This window comes from Pristiophorus japonicus, chromosome 4 (genome assembly GCF_044704955.1).
Source record: "Pristiophorus japonicus isolate sPriJap1 chromosome 4, sPriJap1.hap1, whole genome shotgun sequence".
Classification (NCBI taxonomy): Eukaryota; Metazoa; Chordata; class Chondrichthyes; family Pristiophoridae; genus Pristiophorus; species Pristiophorus japonicus.
The window spans coordinates 243,634,578-243,660,786 of NC_091980.1; the positions used below are offsets into that span (position 1 = coordinate 243,634,578).

Below are 26,209 nucleotides of genomic sequence, written 5' to 3' on the forward strand. Positions count from 1 at the left end.
TTTACCCCATAGACACACACTAATGCTTCTTTTTCAATCATGCTGTAGGCTCTCTCAGCCTTAGACAGACTCCTGGATGCATAAGCAACTGGTTGCAGTTTCCCAAAATGATTAGCTTGTTGCAATACACACCCGACGCCATATGGCGACGCATCACATGCTAGTACCAAACGCTTACATGGATCATACAACACAAGCAATTTGTTTGATCAATTTTCTCGCTTTTACAAAGGCATTTTCTTGGCTTTTGCCCCAAACCCATTCGCCCCCTTTTCATAGTAAGCCATGTAGTGGTTCTAGCAGTGTGCTGAGACCTGGTAAGAAGTTACCAAAGTAGTTCAAGAGTCCCAGAAACGACCGCAGCTCCGTCACTTTCTGTGGCCTCGTTGCGTTCTCAATTGCCTCCATCTTCGCGTTGGTGGGCCTGATGCCGTCCACCACAATCCTCCTTCCCAAGAACTCCACTTCAGGCGCCAGGAAAATGCACTTCAAGCGTTTTAACCTGAGCCCCATGCGGTTGAGTTGACTAAGAACCTCCTCCAGGTTCTGCAGGTGCTCGACTGTGTGCCGACCTGTGACCAAGATGTCGTTCTAGAAGACCACGGTAAGCGGGACCAACTTCAGTAAGCTTTCCATGTTTCTCTGGAATATCGCCGCCGCTCATTGTTTATAACAGATGCCCGTTTGGAATCCAAAGAGACTTTTGTGCGTGTTGATGCAGTTGAGGGCCTTCAATGATTGCTCCAGTTCCTGCGTCATGTAGGCTGAAGTCAGATCCAGCTCCGTGAAAGTCTTTCCTCCCGCCAGCCTTGCAAAGAGGTCGCCGGCCTTTGGTAGTGGGTTTTGGTCCTACAGGGAGAAACGACTGATAGTTACTTTGTAATCGCCACAGATTCTGACGGTGCCGTCTCCCTTGAGGACTGGGACAATAGGACTGGCCCACTCACTGAACTCGATCGGTGAAATGATGCCCTCTCTTTCTCAGCCAGCTCCTGCCGAGCAGTGTGGGACCATCGCCCGGTACCACCCAGAGTGGTAGCTTGTGTATCACTCCATTGTAGGACACCTTTAAGGTAGCACTGCCGATTACAGGAATCAGTTCTTTAGAATAAGTTCTTAGTTTTGTGCAAACTGGAGTTAAGACTGGCCTTGAGGCTTTGTTGCACCACAACCATTTGCCCATGATGGACTGGCTCGCAACTGTGTCCAGCTCCATTGACACCGGGAGTCCATTTAGTTCAACATTCAGCATTATCAGGGGACAATTCATGATGAATGTGTGAACCCCATGTACCTCTGCCTCCTCTATCTGATGCTCTGGTTCATCGTGATTCTCCGTGGATCTGTCCTCCTCTGCAACATGGTGGTTTGCAGGTTTAACAGGCTTAGCAGCTCGCCTGCACACCTGTTGGAGGTGTCCCATTGTTCCACAGCCTTTGCAAACATACTCTTTGTATCGGCATGAATGGAAATGATGATCACCCCCACAGCGCCAACAAGCTGTTAATGGCCTTGCATTCATCACCCTTGATGGTGGACTCTGAGTCATCTGCGGACGTGCGGCTGCAAGAATATGTGGCCTGCCCTGTACATTATGATTCGAAAACAACATCACTTTGTTCACAGTACCTGTAGCAGCACTTGTGTGCTGAGAGATTTGCTTCATATTGTCACTGGTGGCAATGAACGCCTGGGCTATCGCTATGGCCTTACTCAAGGTTGGGGTCTCTACAGTCAAAAGTTTGCGAAGTATGGTTTCGTGGCCAATGCCAAGTACGAAAAAGTTTCTGAGCATATGCTCCAAATGTCCTTCAAATTCGCAATGTCCTGCAAGGCTTCTTAGCTCGGCGACATAACTCGTCACTTCCTGGCCTTCAGACCTTTTGTAGGTGTAGATCCGGTACCTCGTCATCAGAACGCTTTCCTTTGGGTTCAAATGCTCTCGGAGCAGTGTGCACAAATCGTCGTACGATTTCTCCGTGGATTTCACTGGCGTGAGCAGATTCTTCATGCGGCCATACGTTGGTGCCCCACAGACGGTGAGGAGGATCGCCCTTCATTTGGCAGCACTCTCTTCCCCATCTAGCTCGTTGGCCACGAAGTATTGGTCGAGTTGCTCCACAAAAGTTATCCAATCATCTCCCTCCGAAAATGTCTCCAGGATGCCCACTGTTCTCTGGAGCTTTGGGTTCACTATCTGTATCTCGTCGCCAGTTGTAGTGTGTGGAGAAAGAGTCAGACTGAACACTGTGAGCTCAAAGTAAAGTGTAACCTTAGTCTTTTGTTGCAGGTCTCCAGAGTGCCTCTCCAACCTGTGAAGCCTCCTTAAATACCTGGGGATGAGCCCTCTGATGGCTGTACAGAGTAACTACAAGTCCACATATAAACAGTGTGTATGGCAGGTAGGGTTGCAAACTCTAGCTGAATATATTCCTGGAAGTTTCAGCACATGATATCCTGCCTCCAACTGCCCGCTCCTACCACTGCTCGCCCTACATGTCGATCCTCACAGAGCACCGCCTTCCAATGCTGATTGAAAAGCAAAAACTCATAACCCAATTGGATGATTCTTGACTGTCAGTCAATCAGCCTGCTTTCCCATCTCAAATCATTATTGCTAACTATTAAACAGAAGCGTTCAAAGAATTTGTTTTTAAATACACATCATTTTGTTTAAAGTACTGATGACTTTTCTCCAGGATTGTTGGCAGCAATGTCTTGGAGATTAATCTTCTGGAGACTCCAGATGTGCATGCATAGTGGGATGTGGATCAGCAGTTGGGAGATGTGTGCGACGGAGGCGTGTGCAGGTAAGAAAAAAAACTGGCATTTAAATATAAAGCGTCTCACGACGTTCCAAAATGCTTTGCAGCCAAAGAGGTACTTTTTTTGAACTGTTGCAATGTATGAAAGGTGACAGCCAATTTGCACACAGCAAACTCCCACAGACAGCAACGTGATCATTCTCGCGGGGTATTGTCAGGGGCGGTGTGTCAATCAGGCCACGCGGGGCGGGGCGGGGGCTGAGCGGGCGTGGTGCGCTGCGCTGGGCTGACGGCGGCCAGAGGAGCGCGTGTCGCTGATTGGCTGCAGCGTGTAAACATTGGCGAGCAGCGCGCATGTCCGCTGGCGGCCCCCACTCCCAGCATTCCGCGAGAGGGGGCGCTCGGCTGGTGTGTGGAGCGGCCGGGCCGGGGCGGAGCGGCTACCACTCGACTTTCGGGCTGGGCAGCGAGCGGTGACCGCAGGATGCGGGCGCCGCCATGTTAGAGGAGACGGAGCGGAGTGCCTTTTTAAAGCGATGTTATCGAGGAAGAAAAGTAAAAACGAAGCGTCCAAACCGCCCGAGGTGCAGGGGAAATACGTCAAGAAGGAGACGTCTCCGCTCCTGAGGAGTGAGTGCGGGGTCGGGCAAGGCCGGGGTGCGGGGCTGGCTGGGTTTGAAGTTCCCTCATCAGGAGCAGCCCCCTCGGCGGGCGTCCCGCGACTAACATTTTGTTGCGTTTGAACTTCACCTTTCGTTCTTTACAAATCAGCGTTTGATGTTTTGGAGGAAAGTTGTAAACGAGTCTTGCGAGTTGAGGACGGCAGTAAGTAAGGAGAGGTGTGTGGACATGGATTGGCGGGCGGGGCTTGTGATGGCCTTTAATGTTGCAATTGAAGCCCAGCATCTGTTTTACAAACCCAGTTTAGTTGTATGTTTTTGAATTAATTGCATTAGTTCTTGTTTTTAGGGAAGACAGAGAACATTTGTGATCACTTTGTGCACCTGGTGTACTTTGTTGAAAACCGATCCCTTCAGGATGCAATACTTTACTAAATTATATTTTAATATTTAATAGTTGCAGGCTTGCAGCAATATGGCAAGTTATTTTCAGCAGGAGATAGTTGGTCCCTGAACTTACAACTCCTCATCCTAGGCAGTCCCTCGTATCAGGGATGACTTGCTTCCACGCCAAAAAGGGATGAATTCACAGGTCTTTTAATGAAGGACCTAATATTCCAGGTCCCAAACTACATGTTGAAGGGTGGAAGATGCCTGTGTGTGTATTTTTTTTTTAACGTGTGGTGGCCGTTGCACACCAGCCACCACATTGGCTTGACAGAGCTAGGCCTTGGTTCAGTGGCAAGGATTAACCAAGACGACTGGAGACCAGCTCTGCTGCACTGACCTGATGCGCACACATATCGCAGTGTGGGCTGGCCCGTGCTGCCCCTGGGCCCCAAACTCGCACCTTTCTTGGGCCCCGATCACGTTGCTCCATGACCTCTCTCTGTTCCTCCGCCCCAACCTCGCCACTCCTGATGTACCTGCCTGCGCTCTCAGCGACTTGGATTTTGGTGACATCCAATCCAGTTGCCCTCTTCACAGCTCTCCTGCACCAGCACGTGCTGTACCTTGAAGTGGTATGCTCCACGCTGCTCCTCCTTTAAGGCCCCGACCTGTTGATGATGGTCCTCGCAGGTTGGAGCCGCCGCGCTGACATCTCCAACTATGTTGGCTGTGTCTGACGTCTCCAGTCAAGTTTGGAAGCAACAAAAGCATGGATGAAGATTTCAGCAGCATATAAGTTGAAGCAGGGGTCAAGCGGTAGAAGTAAATGGTCTTTGCGATGGTGAGCATATGGGGTAGGAAGGATGCCACTGTTGCGAACAGTCTGGCAGTCTGGTTCATCCTGAGACAGTGGACAGGGAGGGGGATGGAATCGGTGGCGAGGGAATGGAGTTTGTGACTGCATATCAAATGCAGAGGCTGTGAAGTGATCGAGAGGTGGTGGTGAGGTAGAGCTGGCTGCCGTTGGCATATGTGTGAAGGCTGACCGGATGAGGTCGGCAAGGAGCAGCATGTAGATGAGAAATAGGATGGGGCTGCGGATCGATGTGGAGGGGGCGATTCAGGAGCTAATGGTGCAGATTGCGAAGACAAGCTATTGCAGGAGATTCTCTGGCTGTGACCTAGATAGGCAAGAGTGAGGGCAGTCTCGCTCAGCTGGACAGTGGAGGAGAGGCATTGGAGCAGGGATAGTGTGATCAACAGTGTTCAAGGCTGCCGAGGGCCTCATGAAGGATGAGGGGCATTAGTGCATCACCATCACAACAGATGTTATTTGTGACTGATTAGGGCTGTTTTCAGTGCTGTGGCAGCAGCAGAATCCTGATTAAAGAGGTTCAAACATGGAGTTGCGGGAAAGGTCGGCACAGATTTGGGAGGCGACTACATGTTACAGGGACTTTGGAGAAGGAAAGGAGACTGGAGGTGAGGTGGCAGTTTGCAAGGACAGAAAAATCAAGGGTGGTTTTGTTATGTCTTGAATAAAGAGGCAGACTAGATACTGCAAGCTCAAAGTACGGTGTGACCGTAGTTCTTTATTACAGATCTTAGAGTGCCTCTCCAGCCTGTGAGGCCTCCTTATATACAAGTGCTCCCAAGGGATTGTGGGATCCCTTGGGACTCCAGGGGATAAGCTCTCTGGAGGTTAGACATGGTGTTTACAGGTTTACATACATAACAGTTTTTTTGAGAGGGGGGGTGGATGATGGCAGATTTGGAAATGAGGGGAGACAGTAAGGATGGAACTAGATACAATATCAGCTGGCATGGGAGGGGGAGAGTAAGGGAATTTGGGTGGGAAGAAATTTAATGGGAATAGGGTCGAGACAGCAGAAGATGGATTTCACCTGGGGAAGAGTGACCATAATATGGTAGAATTCTTTATTAAGATGGAGAGTGACACAGTTAATTCAAAGACTAGGGTCCTGAACTGAAGGAAAGGTAACTTCGATGGTATGTGACGTTAATTGGCTAGAATAGACCGGCAAATGATACTTGAAGGGTTGACGGTGGATAGGCAATGGCAAACATTTAACGATCACATGGATGAACGTCAACAATTGTACATCCCTGTCTGGAGTAAAAATAAAACCGGGAAGGTGGCTCAACTATGGCTAACAAGGGAAATTAAGGATAGTGTTAAATCCAAGGAAGAGGCATATAAATTGGCCAGAATAAGCAGCAAACATGAGGACTGGGAGAAATTTAGAATTCAGCAGAGGAGGACAAAGGGTTTAATTGGGAGGGGGAAAATAGAGTATGAGAGGAAGCTTGCCGGGAACATAAAAACTGACTGCAAAAGCTTCTATAGATATGTGAAGAGAAAAAGATTAGTGAAGACAAATGTAGGTCCCTTGCAGTCAGATTCAAGTGAATTTATAATGGGAACAAGGAAATGGCAGACCAATTGAACAAATTCTTTGGTTCTGTCTTCACGAAGGAAGACACAAATAATCTCCGGAAATACTAGGGGACCGAGGGTCTGGTGAGAAGGAAGAATTGTAGGAAATCCTTATTAGGTGGGAAATTGATGGGATTGAAGGCTGATAAATCCCCGGGGCCTGATAGTCTGCATCCCAGAGTACTTAAGGAAGTGGCCCGAGAAATAGTGGATGCATTGGTGATCATTTTCCAACAGTCTATCGACTCTGGATCAGTTCCTATGGACTGGAGGGTTGCTAATGTAACACCACTTTTTAAAAAAGGAGGGAGAGAGAAAACGGGTAATTATAGACCAGTTAGCCTGACAGCAGTAGTGGGGAAAATGTTGGAATCAATTATTAAAGATGAAATAGCAGCGCATTTGGAAAGCAGTGACAGGATTGGTCCAAGTCAGCATGGATTTATGAAAGAGAAATTATGCTTGACAAATCTTCTGGAATTGTTTGAGGATGTAACTAGTAGAATGGACAAGGGAGAACCAGTGGATGTGGTGTATTTGGACTTTCAAAAGGCTTTTGACAAGGTCCCACACAAGAGATTGGTGTGCAAAATTAAAGCACATGGTATTGGGGGTAATGTATTGATATGGATAGAGAACTGGTTGGCAGACAGGAAGCAGAGAGTTGGGATAAACGGGTCCTTTTCAGAATGGCAGGCAGTGACTAGTGGGGTGCCGCAGGGCTCCGTGCTGGGACCCCAGCTATTTACAATATAAATTAATGATTTTAGATGAAGGAATTGAGTGTAATATCTCCAAGTTTGCAGATGACACTAAGCTGGGTGGCGGTGTGAGCTGTGAGGAGGATGCTAAGAGGCTGCAGGGTGACTTGGACAGGTTAGATGAGTGGGCAAATGCATGGCAGATGGAGTATAATGTGGATAAAGGTTGGGTTATCCACTTTAGTGGCAAAAACACGAAGGCAGAATATTATCTGAATGGCGGCAGATTAGGACAAGGGGAGGTGCAACGAGACCTGGGTGCCATGGTACATCAGTCATTGAAAGTTGGCATGCAGGTACAACAGGCGGTGAAGAAGGCAAATGGTATGTTGGCCTTCATAGGGGATTTGAGTATAGGAGCAGGGAGGTCTTACTGCAGTTGTACAGGGCCTTGGTGAGGCCTCATCTGGAATATTGTGTTCAGTTTTGGTCTCCTAATCTGAGGAAGTACGTTCTTGCTATTGAGGGAGTGCAGCGAAGGTTCACCAGACTGATTCCCGGGATGTCAGGACTGACATATGAGGAGAGACTGGATCGATTGGGCCTGTATTCACTGGATTTTAGAAGTATGAGAGGGGATCTCATAGAAACATATAAAATTCTGACGGGACTGGACAGGTTAGATGCAGGAAGTATGTTCCCAATGTTGGGGAAGTCCAGAACCAGAGGATACAGTCTAAGGATAAGGGGTAAGCCATTTAGGACTGAGATGAGGAGAAACTTCTTCACTCGGAGAGTTGTTAACCTGTGGAATTCCCTACCGCAGAGAGTCATTGATGCCAGTTCATTGGATATATTCAAGAGGGAATTAGATATGACCCTTACGGTTAAAGGGATCAAGGGGTATGGAGAGAAAGCAGGAAAGGGGTACTGAGGTGAATGATCAGCCATGATCTTGTTGAATGGTGGTGCAGGCTCGAAGGACCGAATGGCCCACTCCTGCATCTATTTTCTATGTTTCACAGACAAGCGGTGAGCTCAGAGAGGACCTGAGAAGAAAGACCACAGGAAGAATGCTGGGTCAGTGAAGAGAGGAGTGAGGACGATGGAAAACAGGTTGACAAGATTAGTTCCCAGCGGGCGTGCTGGGTGGAAACGTTGGCGAGAGAGGGTGATGAGACAATTGGGGTTGCTGCTCATAAAGAGGCAGCGATTACTGCTTCTGTGCCTTTGAAGAATGCTGAACGAAACACAGAGAGAAGCTGTGGGTTTATCCAGCAAGGAGTCAAGCCTGCAGCAGGAGAATAGAAAGGTAGAAGAATCGTGAAGAGTTGGGGTAGGTTCCGTTTCTTTTCTGTTGAATTAGCTGATCTCAAGTAGTTGAGAGGCGATGTGTGAAATCAGCACCCTCGGGACTGTGGAGAACATCTATTTGTGTACTCTATACCATATTATTATCTAGTGATCCTTCACGGTCAAAAAAATGCCAAATTTGAGACTGGTCGTGTTCAAATTGAGCAAGTAGCTGGGGCGGGGAATGGAGTGATTACTCAGTTTTCCCAGTGGATGTTGGGAAAGTAATTTGACAGCACAGAGGCAGTTCATAGAATTTACAGGACAGAAACAGGCCCTTCGGCCCAACTGGTCTGTGCTGGTGTTTATGTGCCACACGAGCCTCTTCCCACCTTTTCATCTTGTCATATTAGCATATAATTCTATTTCTTTCTCCCTCATGTACTTGTATAGCTTCCCCTTAAATCCATCTATGCTATTCGCCTCAACCACTCCACGTGGTAGTGAGTTCCACATTCTAACCACTCTCTGGGTAAGAAGTTTTTCTTGAATTCCCTATTGGATTTATTAGTGACTGTGTCTTATATTTTGCTCTCACCACAAGTGGAAACATCTTCTCAAGTCTACTCTATCAAACCCCCTTCATAATTTTAAAGACCTTTTATAAAGTCACTCTTCAGGCTTCAATTTTCAATTTTCACCGCTCTGGGTGGCTTTGTAAAACAGGCTGCCGATTGGCTATCGCTCAAGACTGATTCCACCCCACCCCCCCCAGGTGACAGAATTCCATGTGTGTCGGACCTGCCTGACCAACAGAAAAGTTACGCAAGATTTGGTCTTGGGCTGCTTTACCATCATCTTGATCTTGTGCCTAATTCTTCCAACTCGTGCTCAGTGTCAGATTTTCCCCTGTGAAGGTTTGTAGCGCTGCCTTTGCCTGTAGAATTGTACCTGAGCAAGACTTGGTGCCTAGAGTAGAGAGTAGACGACTTGGGAGAAGGGTAAATGCATAAAATGTCAGAATACTAAGGACCATTATAGTCCTTTGTGACTGCAAACTATCCCTCCTCCTCTTCCTCGTCCTTCTTAATTTGTCTGCAGCCTTTGACACAGTTGACCACTCTATCCTTCTCCAACGCCTCTCCACCGTCTGGATGGGACTGCACTTACCTGGTTCCATTCTTATCTATCTAATCGTAGCCAGAGAATCACCCGCAATGGCTTTTCTTCCAACTCCTGTGTTGTTACCTCTGGTATCCCCAAGGATCTGTCCTTGGCCCCTCCACCCCTCTATTTCTCATCTACATGTTGCCCCTTGGCGATCATCTGGAAACACAGCGTCAGTTTCCACATGTAGGCTGATGACATCCAGCTCTATCTCACTACCACTTCTCTAAATTGTCAGACTGTTTGTCCGACATCTAGTTCTGGATGAGCAGAAATTTTCTCCAATTGAATATTGGGAAGACCAAACCCACTGTTTTCGGTCCCTGCCACAAACTCAGTTCCCTAGCCACTGACACGATCCCTCTCCCCAACTTCTGTCTGAGGCTGAACCACACTGTTAGCAACCTTGGTGTCATATTTGACTCAGAAATTAGCTCTCGACCACATATCCGCAGCATAACTAAGACCGCCTATTTCTACCTGCGTAACATCGCCCGTCTCCACCCTTGCCTCAGCTCACCCGCTGCTGAAGCCCTCATCTATGCATTTGTTACCTCTAGACTTGACTATTCCAACGTACTCCTGGCCTCGCCCTGCGTAAACTAGAGGTGATCCAAAACTCGGCTACCCATGTCCTAACTTGCACCAAGTCCCGCTCACCCATCACCCCTGTGCTCGCTGACCTACATTGGCTTCCGGTTAAGCAACACCTCGATTTCAAAATACTCATTTTTATTTTCAAATCCCTCCATGGCCTCGCCCCTCCCTATCTCTGTAATCCACTTCAGCCCCACAACCCCCCTCCTCTGCACTCCTCTAATTCTGCCCTCTTGAGCATCCCTGATTATAATCGCTCATTCGCTGGTGGCCGTGCCTTCTGTTGCCTAGGCCCCAAGCTCTGGAACTCCTTGCCTAAATCTACCATCTTTCCTCCTTCAAGACGCTCCTTAAAACATACCTCTTTGACCAAGTTTTTGGTCACTTGTGCTAATTTCTGCTTATGTGGCTCGGTGTCAAATTTTTAACTCTTAATACTCCTGTGAAGCGCCTTGGGACGTTTCACTACCTTAAAGGTGCTATATAAATATAAGTTGTTGTTGAAATGTGTACTACCAGCAATTTAGTAGAAATCTTTGATTTAAGCAATGGCTTGGTTCTTGTATTTGTGAGCAAATGTCCAGCCAATGGAAATGTAGAAGTAGGTTTATTTGTAATATTACTAACATCCTATACTTGTATATTCATTTGTTGGAAACAGGTACCTTAGATTTCCAAACATTACATGTCTATTTTGAATGTATTACTGAGCATTTGGTTATTAACTGGAGCATTTGCCAAGTGAACTACATCATTTTATGTAGCATTTTATCTTCCCTTTGCCACAATACTTAAGCCATCGCTCTGCTCTGCACAACCAATCCCTCACATCCACCCTTTTTGATGGCCTTGTCTCCACCAAACCTTTTACTCTCTCTCCCATCCCGCCCACTACTCCAGGATCATCTTGGAGAGCAAAGATAACTCCGAATTTCTTTTGTCTGCTACCAACTGTCTCCTTGAACCCCCCTCCACTCTTGCCTCCAACAAGTGTGAGATTTCATTGACTACTTTTGTTACTAAGATTGAGACCATCTGTTCAGCTACCTCTGCTGATTCTCCCTTCTCCTTGCGTACTAAGCCAAAGCTTCCTAGCCCTACCCACCCAAGTCCTCAACACTTCTGTCTTTGTGTTTTGAAAATAATAAATGTTTGGTAACAATGATTTATAATTAACTTAAGCATGGAAAGATGATAAAATATATATTCCTGAACTTGCCCTGAAATTCCGATGTCCCGGGTCCGTACGAAGTTTCTGTGGACCCGGGAAGGCATCGGAAAAGCCGGTTTTCAATGCGCTTGTGCTGAAAACTGGCTTTTCCGATCTGTCAAGTTTCTGGCTTGACCGATCCCGGGAACGAGGACACACAGGGCACGATTTCCGATATTTACGAATATCTTGCCCTGCAAAATGTCCTTTAAAATCTTGCACCTAAAAAAGCAGGCGTATAGCCTACTTTTACAGGCGCCAAGTGTTTAAAAATACACAAACATTTTAAAATAAAGTTATAAAAACACATTTTATTGTTTAAAAACCCTCCCCACTACGGCAAGTTTATTTTAAGGCTTAATTAAAAAAACTTAAATATTTTCCCAACTTTTTTATTTATAACAATTTTAATTTAAATGAATGTTAAATATGTAGTTTATTTTCTATTTTTTATTGTGTTTTGGGTGTTTCTGGGGGGGTTTCTCATTCATACAATTCAATCAAGTTCGTCAGACACGACCTTCCCTTAATAAATCCATGCTAACTGCAGAATTTGTGTATTTTTAGTGTATATGGATTTTAGCAAAGTTTTTGATAAGGTCCCACATGGCAGACTGGTCACGAAAGTAAAAGCCCATGGGATCCAGGGCAAAGTGGCAAGTTGGAACCAAAATTTTATGGGAAGGGATAGCCTGCTTTAGCTCAGAATTCTCTTTCTTTTTGTCAAATGTGTCTCAGGAATCTGAGACTACACTAAATTTGTTCCAGAAGTTGCACTTGATTCTATAATTAGTTGTTTAGATGGTATAAACAAGAGCATTTGTCAAACTTTTTAAATTGGTATCTTTAGATAACATTCATTTTTTAATTTTTTTGTAATACTCTCATTACTTGTAGGCTAATTATATATCAACTTAAAGGGTTAAAATGCTCAAAAGAAACCTCATCAGTCCCAAATAGTTACTAAAGGCAGCATTAACTATCGTCCTTGCTTTTATTGGTGCCCCCTCCCCCAAACAGAACAATGGTGATTTCATGGATCCATTTGTTCACAAATTTCTAGCTTGTATATTGTTGATATTGTATGTACAATATTAAATATAGTGCAGAAAAGGGTCCATTAGATAAGGTGAAATTATTTCTGTATTATAAAGTAGTTACTTGCAGCTCTAATAGTTCTCCATGTGGAATGTGAGTTGCTGATTGGGGCTGGAACATGTTTTTGTGTAAAACCGGCAAATTATATGATTCTAGATTGGAAGTTGTGTTTGCAGCTACAGTTGCTGTTTATTTTTATATCTGTGCTGTTTGATGTTACCCGTTTATTATGAAGCTCCATATGGTTTGTGACTCTATTTAGAACAAAGTGCTACTCATTAGTGTGTGCTGAAACTTTTAGATCTTACGGGCCCAAGTTTCGGCCTCAGTTGCTCCTGAATCTTTGGAGCAACTGATGTAGAACGGAGTATCTTAGAAATTCAAATTCTCGGCATTTAGTTTGCTCCAGTTCTAGTCAGTTAGAACAGTTTCACTTTGGAACAGAATTTTTTTTTCAAAAGTGGGTGTGTCCGGCCACTTACGCCTGTTTTCAAAGTTTCGGCAATGAAAACTTACTCCAAACTAACTTAGAATGGAGTAAGTGAAGATTTTTGTACGCTCAAAAAAACCTTGTCGACACTTTAGAAAATCAGGCGTAGGGAATGGGGGGGGGGAGGGTTTAAAAGGAAGTTTACAAAAATTAAACACTTCAGTTTTACAAATAAAGAGCCTTCATCAATAATAAATGATAAAAACATCAATAAATCAACCAATAAATCAATCAAAAAAAATTAATAAGAAATAATTTTTTAAAAAATCAATAAATAAAAATTTTTCTACTTACCGACTGCAGCACCGGGAGCCCTCCAACAGCGTGCTGGGATAACCCCCCCCCCCCACCCGCAGTGTCTCTCTGTCAGTCTCTCTGTCAGTCTGTGTGTCTCTCACACTCTGTCTGTCAGTGTCTGTGTTTGTGACAGTGAGGGGAGGGGGAGGAGGGGACGTAGAGGGAGAGGGGGGGTGGGGAGGAGGAGGAGAAGAAGGGGGTAGGGGGGTGAGAGGGGGGGGGGGAGGAGGGGAAGGGGTTGGAGGAGGAGGAGAAGGGGAAAGGGGTTGGAGGAGGAGGAGAAGGGGAAAAGGGTTGGAGGAGGAGAAGGGGAAAGGGGTTGGAGGAGGAGGAGGAGGGGAAACGGGGGGAGGAGGAGAAGGGGAAAGGGGGGAGGGGAAAGGGGGGGAGGAGAAGGGGAAGGGGGGGAGGAGAAGGGGAAAGGGGGGGAGGAGGAGGAGAAGGGGAAAGGGGGGGGAGGAGGAGGAGGAGGAGAAGGGGAAAGGGGGGGAGGAGGAGGAGAAGGGGGGGAGGAGGAGGAGGAGAAGGGGGGGAGGAGGAGGAGAAAGGGAAAGGGGAGGAGGAGGAGAAGGGGAAAGGGGGGGGGAGGAGGAGAAGGGGAAAGGGGGGAGGAGAAGGATAAAGGGGGAGGAGGAGGAGGAGAGGGGGGGGTGGGGGGAAGAGAGAGGAGAAGGAGAAGGGGGGGCGGTGGGGAGGCTGAACTGGCCGGGCCCAAGACTTCGGGCAGGGCCCGTCCCCAGCACCAAATTTACAGGTAGGTGGCGTTAGGTTGGGTCGGGTCGGGAGCGCGGGTCGGGTCGGGAAGAGCGCGGGTCCAGTCCGCTCCGGGGGCGGGGGGGAAGCAGGAGTCTGGTCAGGGTTGGGTCTGGTCCAGGGGGGGTGGGGGGGGAGGAGCGGAGCGGGAGTCGGGTCGGGAGGAAGCAGGTACTTGGCGTGGGAGGCAGCCTTATGCACGCAGCCCCAGTGAGGCCATTCGGCCAGGGCTAGGGGCTGCGTGCTTCGGGCCCCTCCCACACAGTTTTGGGCGCCTGGAGCTACTGCACATGCGCGCCCACTGTAGCACTGATGCAGAGGTCCCTACAGCTCGTGCTGCGCCGCGCCTGGATCCAGAGGACCAGCAGGGAGCCGGAGAATCTAAGTTTTTTTTAGGCGCACTTTGTGGCGCGAAAAATGGGCGTCCAGGTTGGGGCTGCGCCGTTCTAGGCGTGGCCCGAAACTTGGGCCCTAAGTGTCCAAAAGGAATGGTTTTTATGTTTTTAGGGTTGTAAAATGTTTTGTAGTCTCAAGCTAGATTTCTGCAGTAGACTCATTTCTAAATTACTGTTTGCAAATTACTTATGTCTTTCTGAAACTAATCCTTTGTAAACTGCACATTCATAGATCAAAGTGAAAATAATTTTTGGATCTACCATGTCACACAGTCACTGCTGTTCATTACCAAGCAGCCTCCTTGTATTCATCGTAGTCTAATGAACCCCTAGGTGTTTTTCTTGTGTCGATTTAAAGTGTATTTGTGGTGTTCAATACAAGAGAGAGTTTAGAATTAGTGGTGCCAGTTGTTTGGTTTGGGAGCTTTTTGTGACTTCGCTATTCTGCGTAGAATGAAAAGGAATGGATGCCGAGCCATGGTAGAATATTGATTACAAGTTTATTAAAAGTTGCGTCTTAAGGTTTTTGAAGGAGAGAGAAGGCTTTTGAAGGAGTGAAGAGAGACAAGGATTAGAGGAGGTATTTATAGAGAAAATAGCTGAGGTGGCTGAAGGCTCTGCCTCTACTTGCCAGTCATAGTGTGGGCAATGTACACATTTGAGTCATAGGGTTGAATGGTGTGGCAGGGACAGGATGTCTGTGCCTTTCTGAAGATCCGACTTGGTCCATCGACCTCCTGTCCAATTTGGCACAATGGAGAACTCCCAGGAGGACTTGCCTCAGGTGGATTCAAAGTCTGGCATAATGAAAGGGAACCAGGTTATACCTTTCTACTAGTTAGAAGACAAATTTCACCTCCCTACAATGACCAATGCTGCTAACTTCAGAACCTTGTAATACTTGCAGATTTCAGCATGAGCTCTTCCCCTTATCCCCTAACTCTTCATCCTATCCCCTAACTCTTCCTCCACTTCCCCCAGTCTTCTGGAGTCACAACTTGAATTTCTGTATCGCAGTTAACGTAATAAACAGTCACCATCCTGTGCACCCGCTTCCTTCCATGACTAAAACCAGAACAGAAAACATGAAGGATGTTCAGATTTTAAGAATGTTAAGTGGTATGAAGACAGATGCTCAACACTAACTCCTGTGGCAAACTGCACAAAGGCCAATTCATGATCATGTACAACACGTACTGCACCCTGTGGATCTGCATTGGCAGTTCCTGGAGACTTGAAGAACCATGACCAGTTTTGCAATTCCAGCTTGGTTTCTGCTGGGCCTATCTAATGGAGAACTGGACCCTCTCCATTGCAATATCCAGGTACTAATTGCAAGGGTGACCTGCTTTGGGCTGTGCGTGGGAGATGTACTAAGCCATTTGGAGCCAATTCTTGGAGGTTCACTCAGCACAAATGGCTCCTCCCCAGCATGGTGACCCAGTTACTAACCATAAGGGGTTCCTCTCATTCGATTTCCCTGCCCGACCCAAGAAGCCAGGACCACGTAAGTCAACCTCAATCCTTTGATCTGTATTATTCTGACACAAACAGTTATGCCAAGAAGTTTGGATGCACCAACTCCTTCATAAGCACCATGGAAGCAATAACTCTAGTGACTTCATAAAATATGTGAACAGTTTTGAGAATTAAATTTTTTTTAAAAGGCTAACATTTAAATATAATTCAACAAACAAAAACAGAACAAAAGAAATATGTAATCCTAAGAATCTGTTGAAGTTTGCAACTTCTGTAGGCTAAGGCTATGGTGGGATTTGATGACTCCTGATCCTTCTAATTGTAAATCTGCCCATGGATTATAATACATAGATGTACGTTGGACAGTAGTCTTATCATGGTGTGTGTGAATTTTGTGTTGATCTCTACATTGGTTTTGAAGCAGCTAACATAAATTTTAAAGTAATTGTGAAAATTTAACCCAAATACTATTTAATAAAGATGAAATGTTTTTGTCAAATGGCCTGGAAGCTTTGATTTTTAGAATTTCCCCATCTGTCAAACATTTATAATGAGATGTAATCATTTCTCAACTCGGGAGGTTGATCCTTTGTCGCTTGAAATCTAAGCAGTCTTACAGATTTTACTGTCAACTTTCTTATTCCCTTCCTTAAAGGGACTGTTTCTTGCTGCAAGTAGTTTTGTAGGCCGTGGTAGCCTTCAAGTATCTGCCCAAATATGCATTCTACATCTACAAATTAAATTTGTTTTGTTAGACTAATTTGTCTGCAGATAGCGTTATAGCTGAATCTATATTCCCACTATCCTTGCCTGATGTCTCACACACCTGCTTTCCAAAAGGAATTGCCAGCTAACTTTGTCCTATGCAGCCTAGGAATGTTGAAGTCTATTGTATCTTAACTGCTACTCTTAATTGAGATCAGCTATCTCAAACCTGGGCTTACTGATGTGTAAGTTTAAGTGGCACAGCCTTGTATTTGTGAACAGCTTGGATGGTTGTAGTCTCATGGATCACATGAAGTTTCATTTAGCACTTTTGTGTGTTTCAAGCAACTGGTACCAAAAGTTCTTGATTTGCAACTCATCAATGGGGCAGCAGCACTAAAAACAGACCTTTCAAACCTCCAGGCCCACAAAATTTAAACCAGACTAAACAATGAAGAAAGGAGTTTAATGCACTGGATTACCAGGGTGCCCAGGCTGTGGTTTAGACATTCCCAGTTTAGTGCTACACCATACTGTGCTGTTATCCATTGGACGATGGGGGAATATATCTTGTGGATATATTTATCACTTCATTGCTGCATATGGCATCTTTCCTATAAATTAGTGGATATCATATTTTGATCGAAAAAAATTCTTCTTTGTGAAGTAAATGTGTGTTACCATTTGGTATTAAAGATGTAAATATGGGTCACTGGGAAATATTGTTTCGACATTTGGGGAAATTACTAGAGATGAACTTGGAGGTAAATTCTTTGTTTTGCCTTGCATAATTTTGATGGGAGCATTTTGATTTCCGGTTCTGAAAAAATAACTGGACAGAGTTCAATATGCCCTTGACAGTAATAGTCCATTTTAAACTCCATGTAAGCAGCTGAGTTAGTTACACTGGAAATCTTTTGTATTATTGTATTCAAAAACTATAAACCAGCATGTAATGCTCGTCTGTCTTTCAATTACAGATTTAATGCCTTCATTTATTCGCCATGGGCCAACCATTCCAAGGCGGACCGATGTTTTAGTCGAGACAGGAACTTCTGTTTACCCCTCAGTTGATGTGGTTTCCCGAAACCAAAGCTTCCTGCGAGGTCCTGTCCCAAGGCCAGCACGTGAAATCATTAGACGTGAAAGCAGCAGACCTTCAGGACCTTCCTACGTCCCACGTAGCCTTTCTGAAGTCCCTCGAGAATACGGTGTCTCCTCACAATCCTTTCTAGCTGAAATTAACTCTGAGAATGGTGATGCTGGCCAGCCTGCTGCCCGTTATTATTATCCCGAACCATATTATGAAGATGGACAAAGACGGCGGCAGTTAGCTGAGCGTTTCCGGGATGATTATAGATATTATGATCACAGTCCTGATCCTTTTCCACGGTTACCACAGGGGCAAGGCAGACTTCCAGTAGGTAAGCTTTCTGTTCATGAGCGCTCAACTGGTTGCCAGGTATAGGTTCCCCCCCCAAAAAAAAAATGGAGAATTTAATTTACTGTCTGTTATTTTGCTACTTTATATTATTTTACATGTTTAAGTGCTAATGTACTGAGCACCACTCATTACGTTTACCAAAATATTAATTTTTTGCTTCCTGTGATATTGTTTGAAAGATAGCTTAAGGGTTTTCTATTATGAATGTGATGGAAATGTGTTGGCTGCCAATCGTTATTTCACCACAGACCTAGGGGATTTCATATATGAAATTCATTTGTATTCATATTACTGCAGTCAGTATCTTTTTTTTGGAAACTTCCCCCCTCTCTTTGGCTGGCGCCGTACTGATTTCAGTAGTTTCAGAGCATCGTTCCAGTAATTTGTACTGCGTCATTGTAGCTTTAGGGACATGTATTAGAGGACTTGTCCTGTTTGAAGTAGTTCAAGGTCGCAAATTTTGATAATCAGACTTTTGATTAAATTAGCTTTAGGGTTATTGGCTTAGATTGATGGTTCAGCTTTCAACATTTCTGCACTGTCTGTCTCATTTTGAAGTATAGTACTATAATTAAAATGAGCAAGTATGAATTTTAGCCCTTTTGTGGAATGGTTCAACTATTTTGCTCATCAGTGTGTAATGGAACATTTTTTTACCTCTTTTTACAAACCAATATCAAAATTTCCCAGATGAAGTATAACACAGGCTGGCTAAGAGTGTAGTACCTCAAAAAAGGGCCTGAGCTTTGTTATCCATATCTTTTTTTTATATATATATATTTGTTCAGGACGTGAGCATCGTATGGTCAGCATTTATTGCCCATCCCTAAAAAAAATTGCCCTCGAGAAGGTGGTGGGCGCTGCCTTGAACCGCTGCAGTCAATACGGCGAAGGTTCTTTCTAACGGTTTGATGCAACTGAGTGGCTTGCAAGACAATTTCAGAAGGCAGTTAAGAGTCAATCACATTGCTGTGGGTCTGCAGTCACATATAAGCCTGGATAAAGGTGGTAGATTTCCTTCCCGAAAGGACATTAGTGAAACAGATGGGAATTTATGTTTGCTGATACTAGCTTTTTAGTTCAGATTTATTTAACTGAATTTAAATTCCACAGCTGCCATGGTGGGATTTGAACTTGTGTCTCTAGATCCAGGCCTCTGGATTACTAGTCCAGTAACATAACCACTATGCCACTGTTCCTGTAGTTGTATAACACCAGTTATATTTATGGCTTCTGTAACACCCACATTTTACATATTTGGTATCCCTCCTTTTTCTAAATTCTGAAATCCAATAATACAAGCTCGGATTAAATGTTACAGGGCTGTCTGGAATTGTGTATTGACACTTAAGGGAAAATCAGCATTTGGTTGCTTCACTATGATGTACTTGTTGTAGACCTGCCAATTAAAGTTTTTCTTGAAGGTGAAGACTTGACCGAGCATAATTGGTCAGAGATGCAGGAGCTCGCAACACCAGGTCCGATGTAAGACACTCCCTCATCTATCTTTCATAGAAACATAGAAATCTATAGCGCAGAAGGAAGCCATTTCGGCCCATCGTGTCCGCGCCGGCCGACAAAGAGCCACACGGCCCTCGGTCAGCAGCCTTGAAGGTTACATATAAACCTATGAACAATGGCGGAAAGGTAAAGAGCACCCAGCCCAACCAGTCCGGCCCACACAACTGCGACACCCCTTGCAGCAAAACATTTTACACTCCACCCCAACCTGAGCCATGTGATCTCCTGGGAGAGGCAAAAACCAGATTAAAAACCTAGGCCAATTGGGGAAAAAAATCTGGGAAAATTCCTCTCTGACCCATCCAGGCGATCGAAACTAGTCCAGGAGATCACCCTGGCCGTATTCGATTCACTGCAGTACTTGCCATCGTATCTGCACCAGCCAACAAGAGGTTATCCAGTCTAATGCCACTTACCAGCTCTAGGTTACGGCATTTCAAGTGCCCATTCAAGCACATTTTAAATGTGGTGAGGGTTTCTGCATCCACCACCATTCCAGGCAGTGAGTTCCAGACCCCCACAACCCTCTGTGAAGAAGCCTCCCCTCAAATCTCCTCTGAACCTTCCATTAACCACCTTAAAACTATGCCCCCTCGTAATTGACCCCTTCACCTAGGGAAATAGGCCCTTGCGATCCACTATATCCAGGCCCCTCAAACTTTTTTACACCTGAGGTCTCCTCTCAGCCTCCTCTGTTCCAATGAGAACAAATTCAGCCTTTCCATTCTGTCCTCATAGCTAAGATTCTCCATTCCAGGCAGCATCCTAGTAAATCTCCTCTGCACCCTCTCTGGTGCAATCATGTCCTTCCTATAATACGGCGACCAGAACTGCACGCAGTACTCCAGCTGTGGCCGAACCAGCATATTGTACAATTTAAGCATAACCTCCCTTGCTCTTATATTCTATGCCTCGGCCAATAAAGGCAAGCATTCCGTATGTCTTCTTCACCACCTTATCCACCTGGCCCTCTACTTTCAGAGATCTGTGGACAAGCACTCCAAGGTCCCTTTGTTCATCTACACTTCTAAGTGGCCTACCGTTTAATGTGTATACCCTTTCATTAGCCCTCCCAAAGTGCATTATCTCACACTTCTCTGAATTAAATTCCATTTGCCACTGCTCTGCCCACCTGACCAGTAGATTGATATCCTCCTGCAGTCCATGACTTTCCTCTTCATTATCAACCACACAGTCAATTTTGGTGTCATCTGCAAACTTCTTAATCATACTCCCTAAATTCAAATCTAGATCATTGATGTATACCACAAAAAGCAAGGGACCCAGTACTGAGCCCTGTGGAACCCCACTGTAAACATCGTTCCAGTCGCACAAACATCCATCAACCATTACCCTTTGCTTTCTACCTCTAAGCCAATTTTGGATCCAACTTGCCACTTTGCCCTGGATCCCATGGGCTTTAACCTTCATCTACCATGTGGGACCTTATCAAAAGCTTTGCTAAAGTCCATATACACTACATCATATGCACTACTCTCATCGACCCTCCTGGTTACCTCCTCCAAAAATTCAATCAGGTTAGTCAAACATGAGCTTCCCTTAACAAATCCGTGCTGACTGTCCTTAATTTATCCTTGCTTTTCCAAATGTAGATTTATCCTGTCTTTCAGGATTTTTTCCAATAATTTTCCTACCACTGAGATTAGGCTGACAGGCCTGTAATTACTTGGCCTATCCCTTTCTTCCTTCTTAAACAAGGGTACTACATTAGCAGTCCTCTGGCACCATGCCCAAATCCAAAGAGGACTGGAAAATGATGGTCAAGGCCTCTGCTATTTCCTCTCTTACTTCGCTCAACAGCCTGGGATGCATTTCAAATAACTTTTTTTCATAATCTACTGTAGCTTTAGATGTAACAATTCCCTATTAATCTCCACACAATTGCACTTGCTATTATGCGCACACAATATTTTGTCTGTCTCATTCAGTGGCCTCTACACTTGAAGCTTGCACTTGCTAGCCAGATTTGTCTAATGAATCCTCTTTGGCCTTTTTCCCTGTAAATCAATCCAAATCTGTACAATTGCAATTGACCAGTTTCTGTTATGTCTGCTCTGTTACACTCTGGAGATGGTTGAACATAAGAACATAAGAAATAGGAGCAGGGGTAGGCCATTCAGCCCCTCGAGCCTGCTCTGCCATTTAATACGATCATGGCTGATCTGATCATAGACTCAGGTCCACTTCCCTGCCTACTCCCCATAACCCCTTCATCCCTTATCAGTTAAGAAACTATTGATCTCTGTCTTAAATGTATTCAATGTCCCAGCTTCCACAGCTCTCTGAGGCAGTGAATTCCACAGATTTACAACCCTCAGAGAAGAAATTCCTCCTCATCTCCGTTTTAAATGGGCGACCCCTTATTCTAAGATTATACCCCCTAGTTCTAGTCTCCCCTATCAGTGGCAACATCTTCTCTGCATCCACCTTGTCAAGCCCCCTCATAATCTTATACGTTTCAATAAGATCACCTCTCATTCTTCTGAATTCCAATGAGTAGAGGCCCAGCCTACTCAACCTCATGTCAAACCCCCTCATCACCGGAATCAATCTAGTGAACCTTCTCTGAACTGCCTCCAAAGCAAGTATATTCTTTCGTAAATATGGAAACCAAAACTGTACGCAGCATTCCAGGTGTGGCCTCACCCATACCCTGTATAACTAGCAAGGCTTCCCTGCTTTTATACTCCATTCCCTTTGCAATAAAGGCCAAGATTCCATTGGCCTTCCTGATCACTTGCTGTACCTGCATACTAAGCTTTTGTGTTTCATGCACAAGTACCCCCAAGTCCTGCTGTACTACAGCACTTTGCAATTTTTGTCCATTTAAATAATAACTTGCCTTTTGATTTTTTTCTGCCAACGTGCATGACATCTCACTTTCCAACAATATACTCCATCTGCCAAATTTTTGCCCACTCACTTAGCCTGTCTATGTCCTTTTGCAGATTTTTTGTGTCCTCGCAGATTTTTTGTGTCCTCACACATTGCTTTTCCTCCCATTTTTGTATCTTCAGCGAACTTGGCTACGTTACACTCGGTCCTTTCTTCCAAGTTGTTAATATAGATTGTAAATAGTTGGGGTCCCATTACTGATTCCTGCGGCACCCCACTAGTTACTGATTGCCAACCCGAAAATGAGCCATTTATCCCGACTCTCTGTTTTCTGTTAGTTAGCCAATCCTCTATCCATGCTATAATATATTACCCCCAACCCCATGAACTTTTATCTTGTGCAGTAACCTTTTATGTGGCACCTTGTCAAATGCCTTCTGGAAGTCCAAATACACGATATCCACTGGTTCCCCTTTATCCACCCTGTCTGTTATGTCCTCAAAGAATTCCAACAAATTTGTCAAACATGACTTCCCCTTCATAAATCCATGCTGACTCTGCCTGACTGAATTATACTTTTCCAAATGTCCTGCTACTGCTTTAGTAATGGACTCCAACATTTTCCCAATCACAGATGTTAGGCTAACTGGGCTGTAGTTTCCTGCTTTTTGTCTGCCTCCTTTTTTTAAATAGGGGCATTACATTTGCAGTTTTCCAATCTGCCGGGACCTCCCCAGAATCCAGCGAGTTTTGGTAACTTACAACCAATGCATCCACAATCCCTGCCACTACTTCTCTTAAGACCCGAGGATACAAACCATCAGGTCCAGGGGATTTATCTGCCTTTAGTCCCATTATCTTACTGAGTACCACCTCCATTGTGATTGTGTTAAGTTCCTCCCCCCATAGCCCCTTGACTATCCACTGTTGGGATATTGTTAGTGTCCTCTACCATAAAGACTTGATACAAAATATCTGTTCAAAGTTTCTGCCATCTCCATGGTCCCCATTACTAATTCTCCGGTCTCGTCCTCTAAGGGACCAACATTTACTTTAGCCACTCTTTTCTTTTTTATATACCTATAGAAACTCTTGCTATCTGTTTTTATAGGGTTCGTAGATAACTAGGGGAACCAGAGAAACTTATCCATGTAGTTCCTGAATAAGACTGCGTGTCAGTTTTTCTCAGTAGCATTCTTGCTTCTGAGCCAGAAGGTTAAAGGTTCAACCCTGGTAGTTTGAGTTCAATGTAGGATGACACTCCAGTGCAGTATTCAAGGAATGTTGTATTCAGAAGTGCTAAACTTTGGATTATATGTTAAACTGAGACACACTCTGCCTATTCCAGTAGTTCAGGTGCACATTAAAGGTCCTATGATACGATTTGAACAGAAAGAAGTTCTCCTAATGTCCTGGCCAGCATTCGTTCCTCACTTAACACCAGGTTCGATGTAAGGCACTCCCTCATATGCTATCTTTCAAATAACATTTTCAAAATGATCGACTGTAGCTTTAGATGTAGAAATTCCCTATTAAACTTTCACGCAATTACACTTGTGTATTTTTTTTTAAGCAGTATGTGAATTTAAATTTCTGTCTTGATCCTGTCATCCCATCTTTCAGAGTACTGGGAAGGAGAACTTGAATTTTACTAAAGGAGTAAATTATGTGGGGGAGAAAAAATGCTGAGTATTTTTGTAACCTGAAAAGTAAAATGTTTGCAATGCTCACAGTTTATAGAAGAGGGAGAGGGAAATTGAACCACATTAAATAAGCCGCACATTTTTGAAATATGTTGAGCTGGTTCTGATGTAACCAGAAATGTACTATGACACTTTCAATTGCACTGATTGGAGTCTTGCAAAGAAACTTGAGAACTTATGTAAGAGCTTATCTGAATAAGGAGAACATTACCTTACCCCTAATGATACGAAGCTTGAAGGAGGTTTGAGGCTGATTACAGGACTGCCATGATTGGGAACGTTTAATGTTGAGCATTTCCTTCATGCAGTTATGGGTGTACTGCCTTAAATTAAAAATGCACTGGGTTGCAATGAACGAACTATATGTAGTCAGTAGAACAAGTAGGAGCATACACTGAATCCTCTAGCAATACATAATTCAACCAAGTACGACACCAAGGAGCCTTATCAAAACTGAGGTCAATGTGGGGAGGGATGATATCCTCTAGTAACTGGGATCATGCTAGGCACAAAGGAAGATGGTTATGGTTGTTGGAGGCCAATTATCGCACCCCCAAGACACAGGGCAGCTTCCTTGGCTCAGCTGTCATCAGTTACTTTATGCAAGACCTTTCTCCAATTAGAAAGTTATCAGATAGCCCCAGAGATGACCTTCACAGTGTTCAGCTCCATGCGCAACTCCTCCAATAAGGCCATGTTACAGCAGGACCTGGACAATGTATAGGCTTTGGCTGACATGTGGCTTCAAACGGAAATTAAAGAGGGTATATTAAAATGATAAATAATTAGAGAATAGAAGAATACGAGAAAATAAGGAACGGTTGAGAGGGATAAAGGCAACAAAGAAGGGAGTAAGAGAGTATCTTAAATTTTAAAAAAAGAACAGAGAAGTGATCTACAATTATATCAGTAAAAACAAATTGTTAAGTATGGGGTGAAATCCCCAAGAGGAGAGTGAATTAGAAAACAAACCGAAGTTGATGGTGATATTTAAATACTTTGTAGCAGTGTTTACAAAAGAGAAGGATATTGGGGAGAAGGCAAATCCTGAATATTTTAAAAGTAAGATGCTGACCTTTATCAACAAAAAATAGCAATATGGGCCATAGATCCTAGGTTTGCTGACTGTTAAAAATTGTATATTTAATAAGTTAGCATGGGAAAAATGGGAATTCAGAATCTTAAAATAGATGCATTATTCTATACAGCCATGATACATTTCATGGTGTGTCTTGAAATTGGGGCGGTTCTAGAAAGAAATGGAAAATGTAACTCTTGCTGTCTTCGAAATGTAATGAAGCACTAATGTGTTTTTTTAAAATTCATGTCTTTGAATAACTACTGTTTTGAAATCTGGAAATCAAGCCTAACTTCAGCACACTTGGAGATCGAGCCTCTAAATATTGGCTTAACCCTGTCGCTTTAGTGTCAGCTGTGGCTCAGTGGGTAGCACACTTGTCTCTGAGTCAGAAGGTTGTGGCTTCAAGTCCCACTCCAGGAACTTGAATACAAAAAAAATCTAGGCTGACACTCCAGTGCAGTGCTTTGGGAGCATGAGGTAAGCCTGTGGGACTCGTGGGGGAGAGCAGGTTTGAACGCCGCAGGAGGGGAAGAGGTCCAGTTGCCGCAGGAGGGGAAGAGGTCCAGTTGCCGCAGGAGGGGAAGAGGTCCAGTCGCCGGTGGAGGGTCATCTGGTCATCGCCGATGGGTGGAGGCTCGGAGGGGAGGTTCGCGCCTGACCGACGTCAAACAGGGCTGCATCATCGTTCCAATCCTCTTAAACTTCCTCGCTGCCATGCTCCACCTCACTGTCGTCAAGCTCCCCGCTGGAGTGGAGCTAATCTACAGAACCAGTGGGAAGCTGTTTAACCTACGCTGCCTCCAGACCAGGTCCAATATCACCCAAACCTCTGTCGTTGAACTGCAGTATGTGGACGATGCCTGCGTCTGTGCACACTCTGAAGCTGTACTCCAGAATATTGTCGATGTATTCACCAAGGCATATGAAAGCATAGGCCTTGCGCTTAACATCCGTAAGACAAAGGTATTCCACCAGCCTGTCCTCGCCGCACAGCACTGCTCCCCAGTCATCAAGATTCACGGCGCGGCCCTCGACAACGTGGACCACTTCCCATACCTCGGGAGCCTCTTATCAACAAAGGCAGACATTGATGCGAAGATTCAACATCGCCTTCAGCGCGCCAGTGCAGTCTTCGGCCGCCTGAGGCAAAGACTGTTCGAAGACCAGGCCCTCAAACCTACAACCA

General features: G+C 44.9%; 1 protein-coding gene across 7 annotated transcripts in view; it reads left to right on the forward strand.

Moving 5' to 3' along the window:
* Positions 1 to 3,149: 3,149 nt before the first annotated feature.
* sav1 (salvador family WW domain containing protein 1) overlaps positions 3,150 to 26,209 on the forward strand; it is a 51,776-nt gene continuing 28,716 nt past the window's right edge. For 6 of the 7 annotated variants that reach the window (XR_011593116.1, XR_011593118.1, XM_070879234.1 and 3 more), the window contains exons 1-2: positions 3,150 to 3,395; positions 17,399 to 17,842. Coding sequence is in view for 5 of the 7 variants with exons in the window: in XM_070879234.1 (XP_070735335.1) it covers positions 3,302 to 3,395; positions 17,399 to 17,842 (538 nt within the window). In the remaining 2 variants the exon portion in view is untranslated. Of the gene's footprint in view, positions 3,396 to 3,462; positions 3,605 to 17,398; positions 17,843 to 26,209 lie in introns of those variants that run through there. The other variant, XM_070879236.1, reaches the window with a different exon arrangement.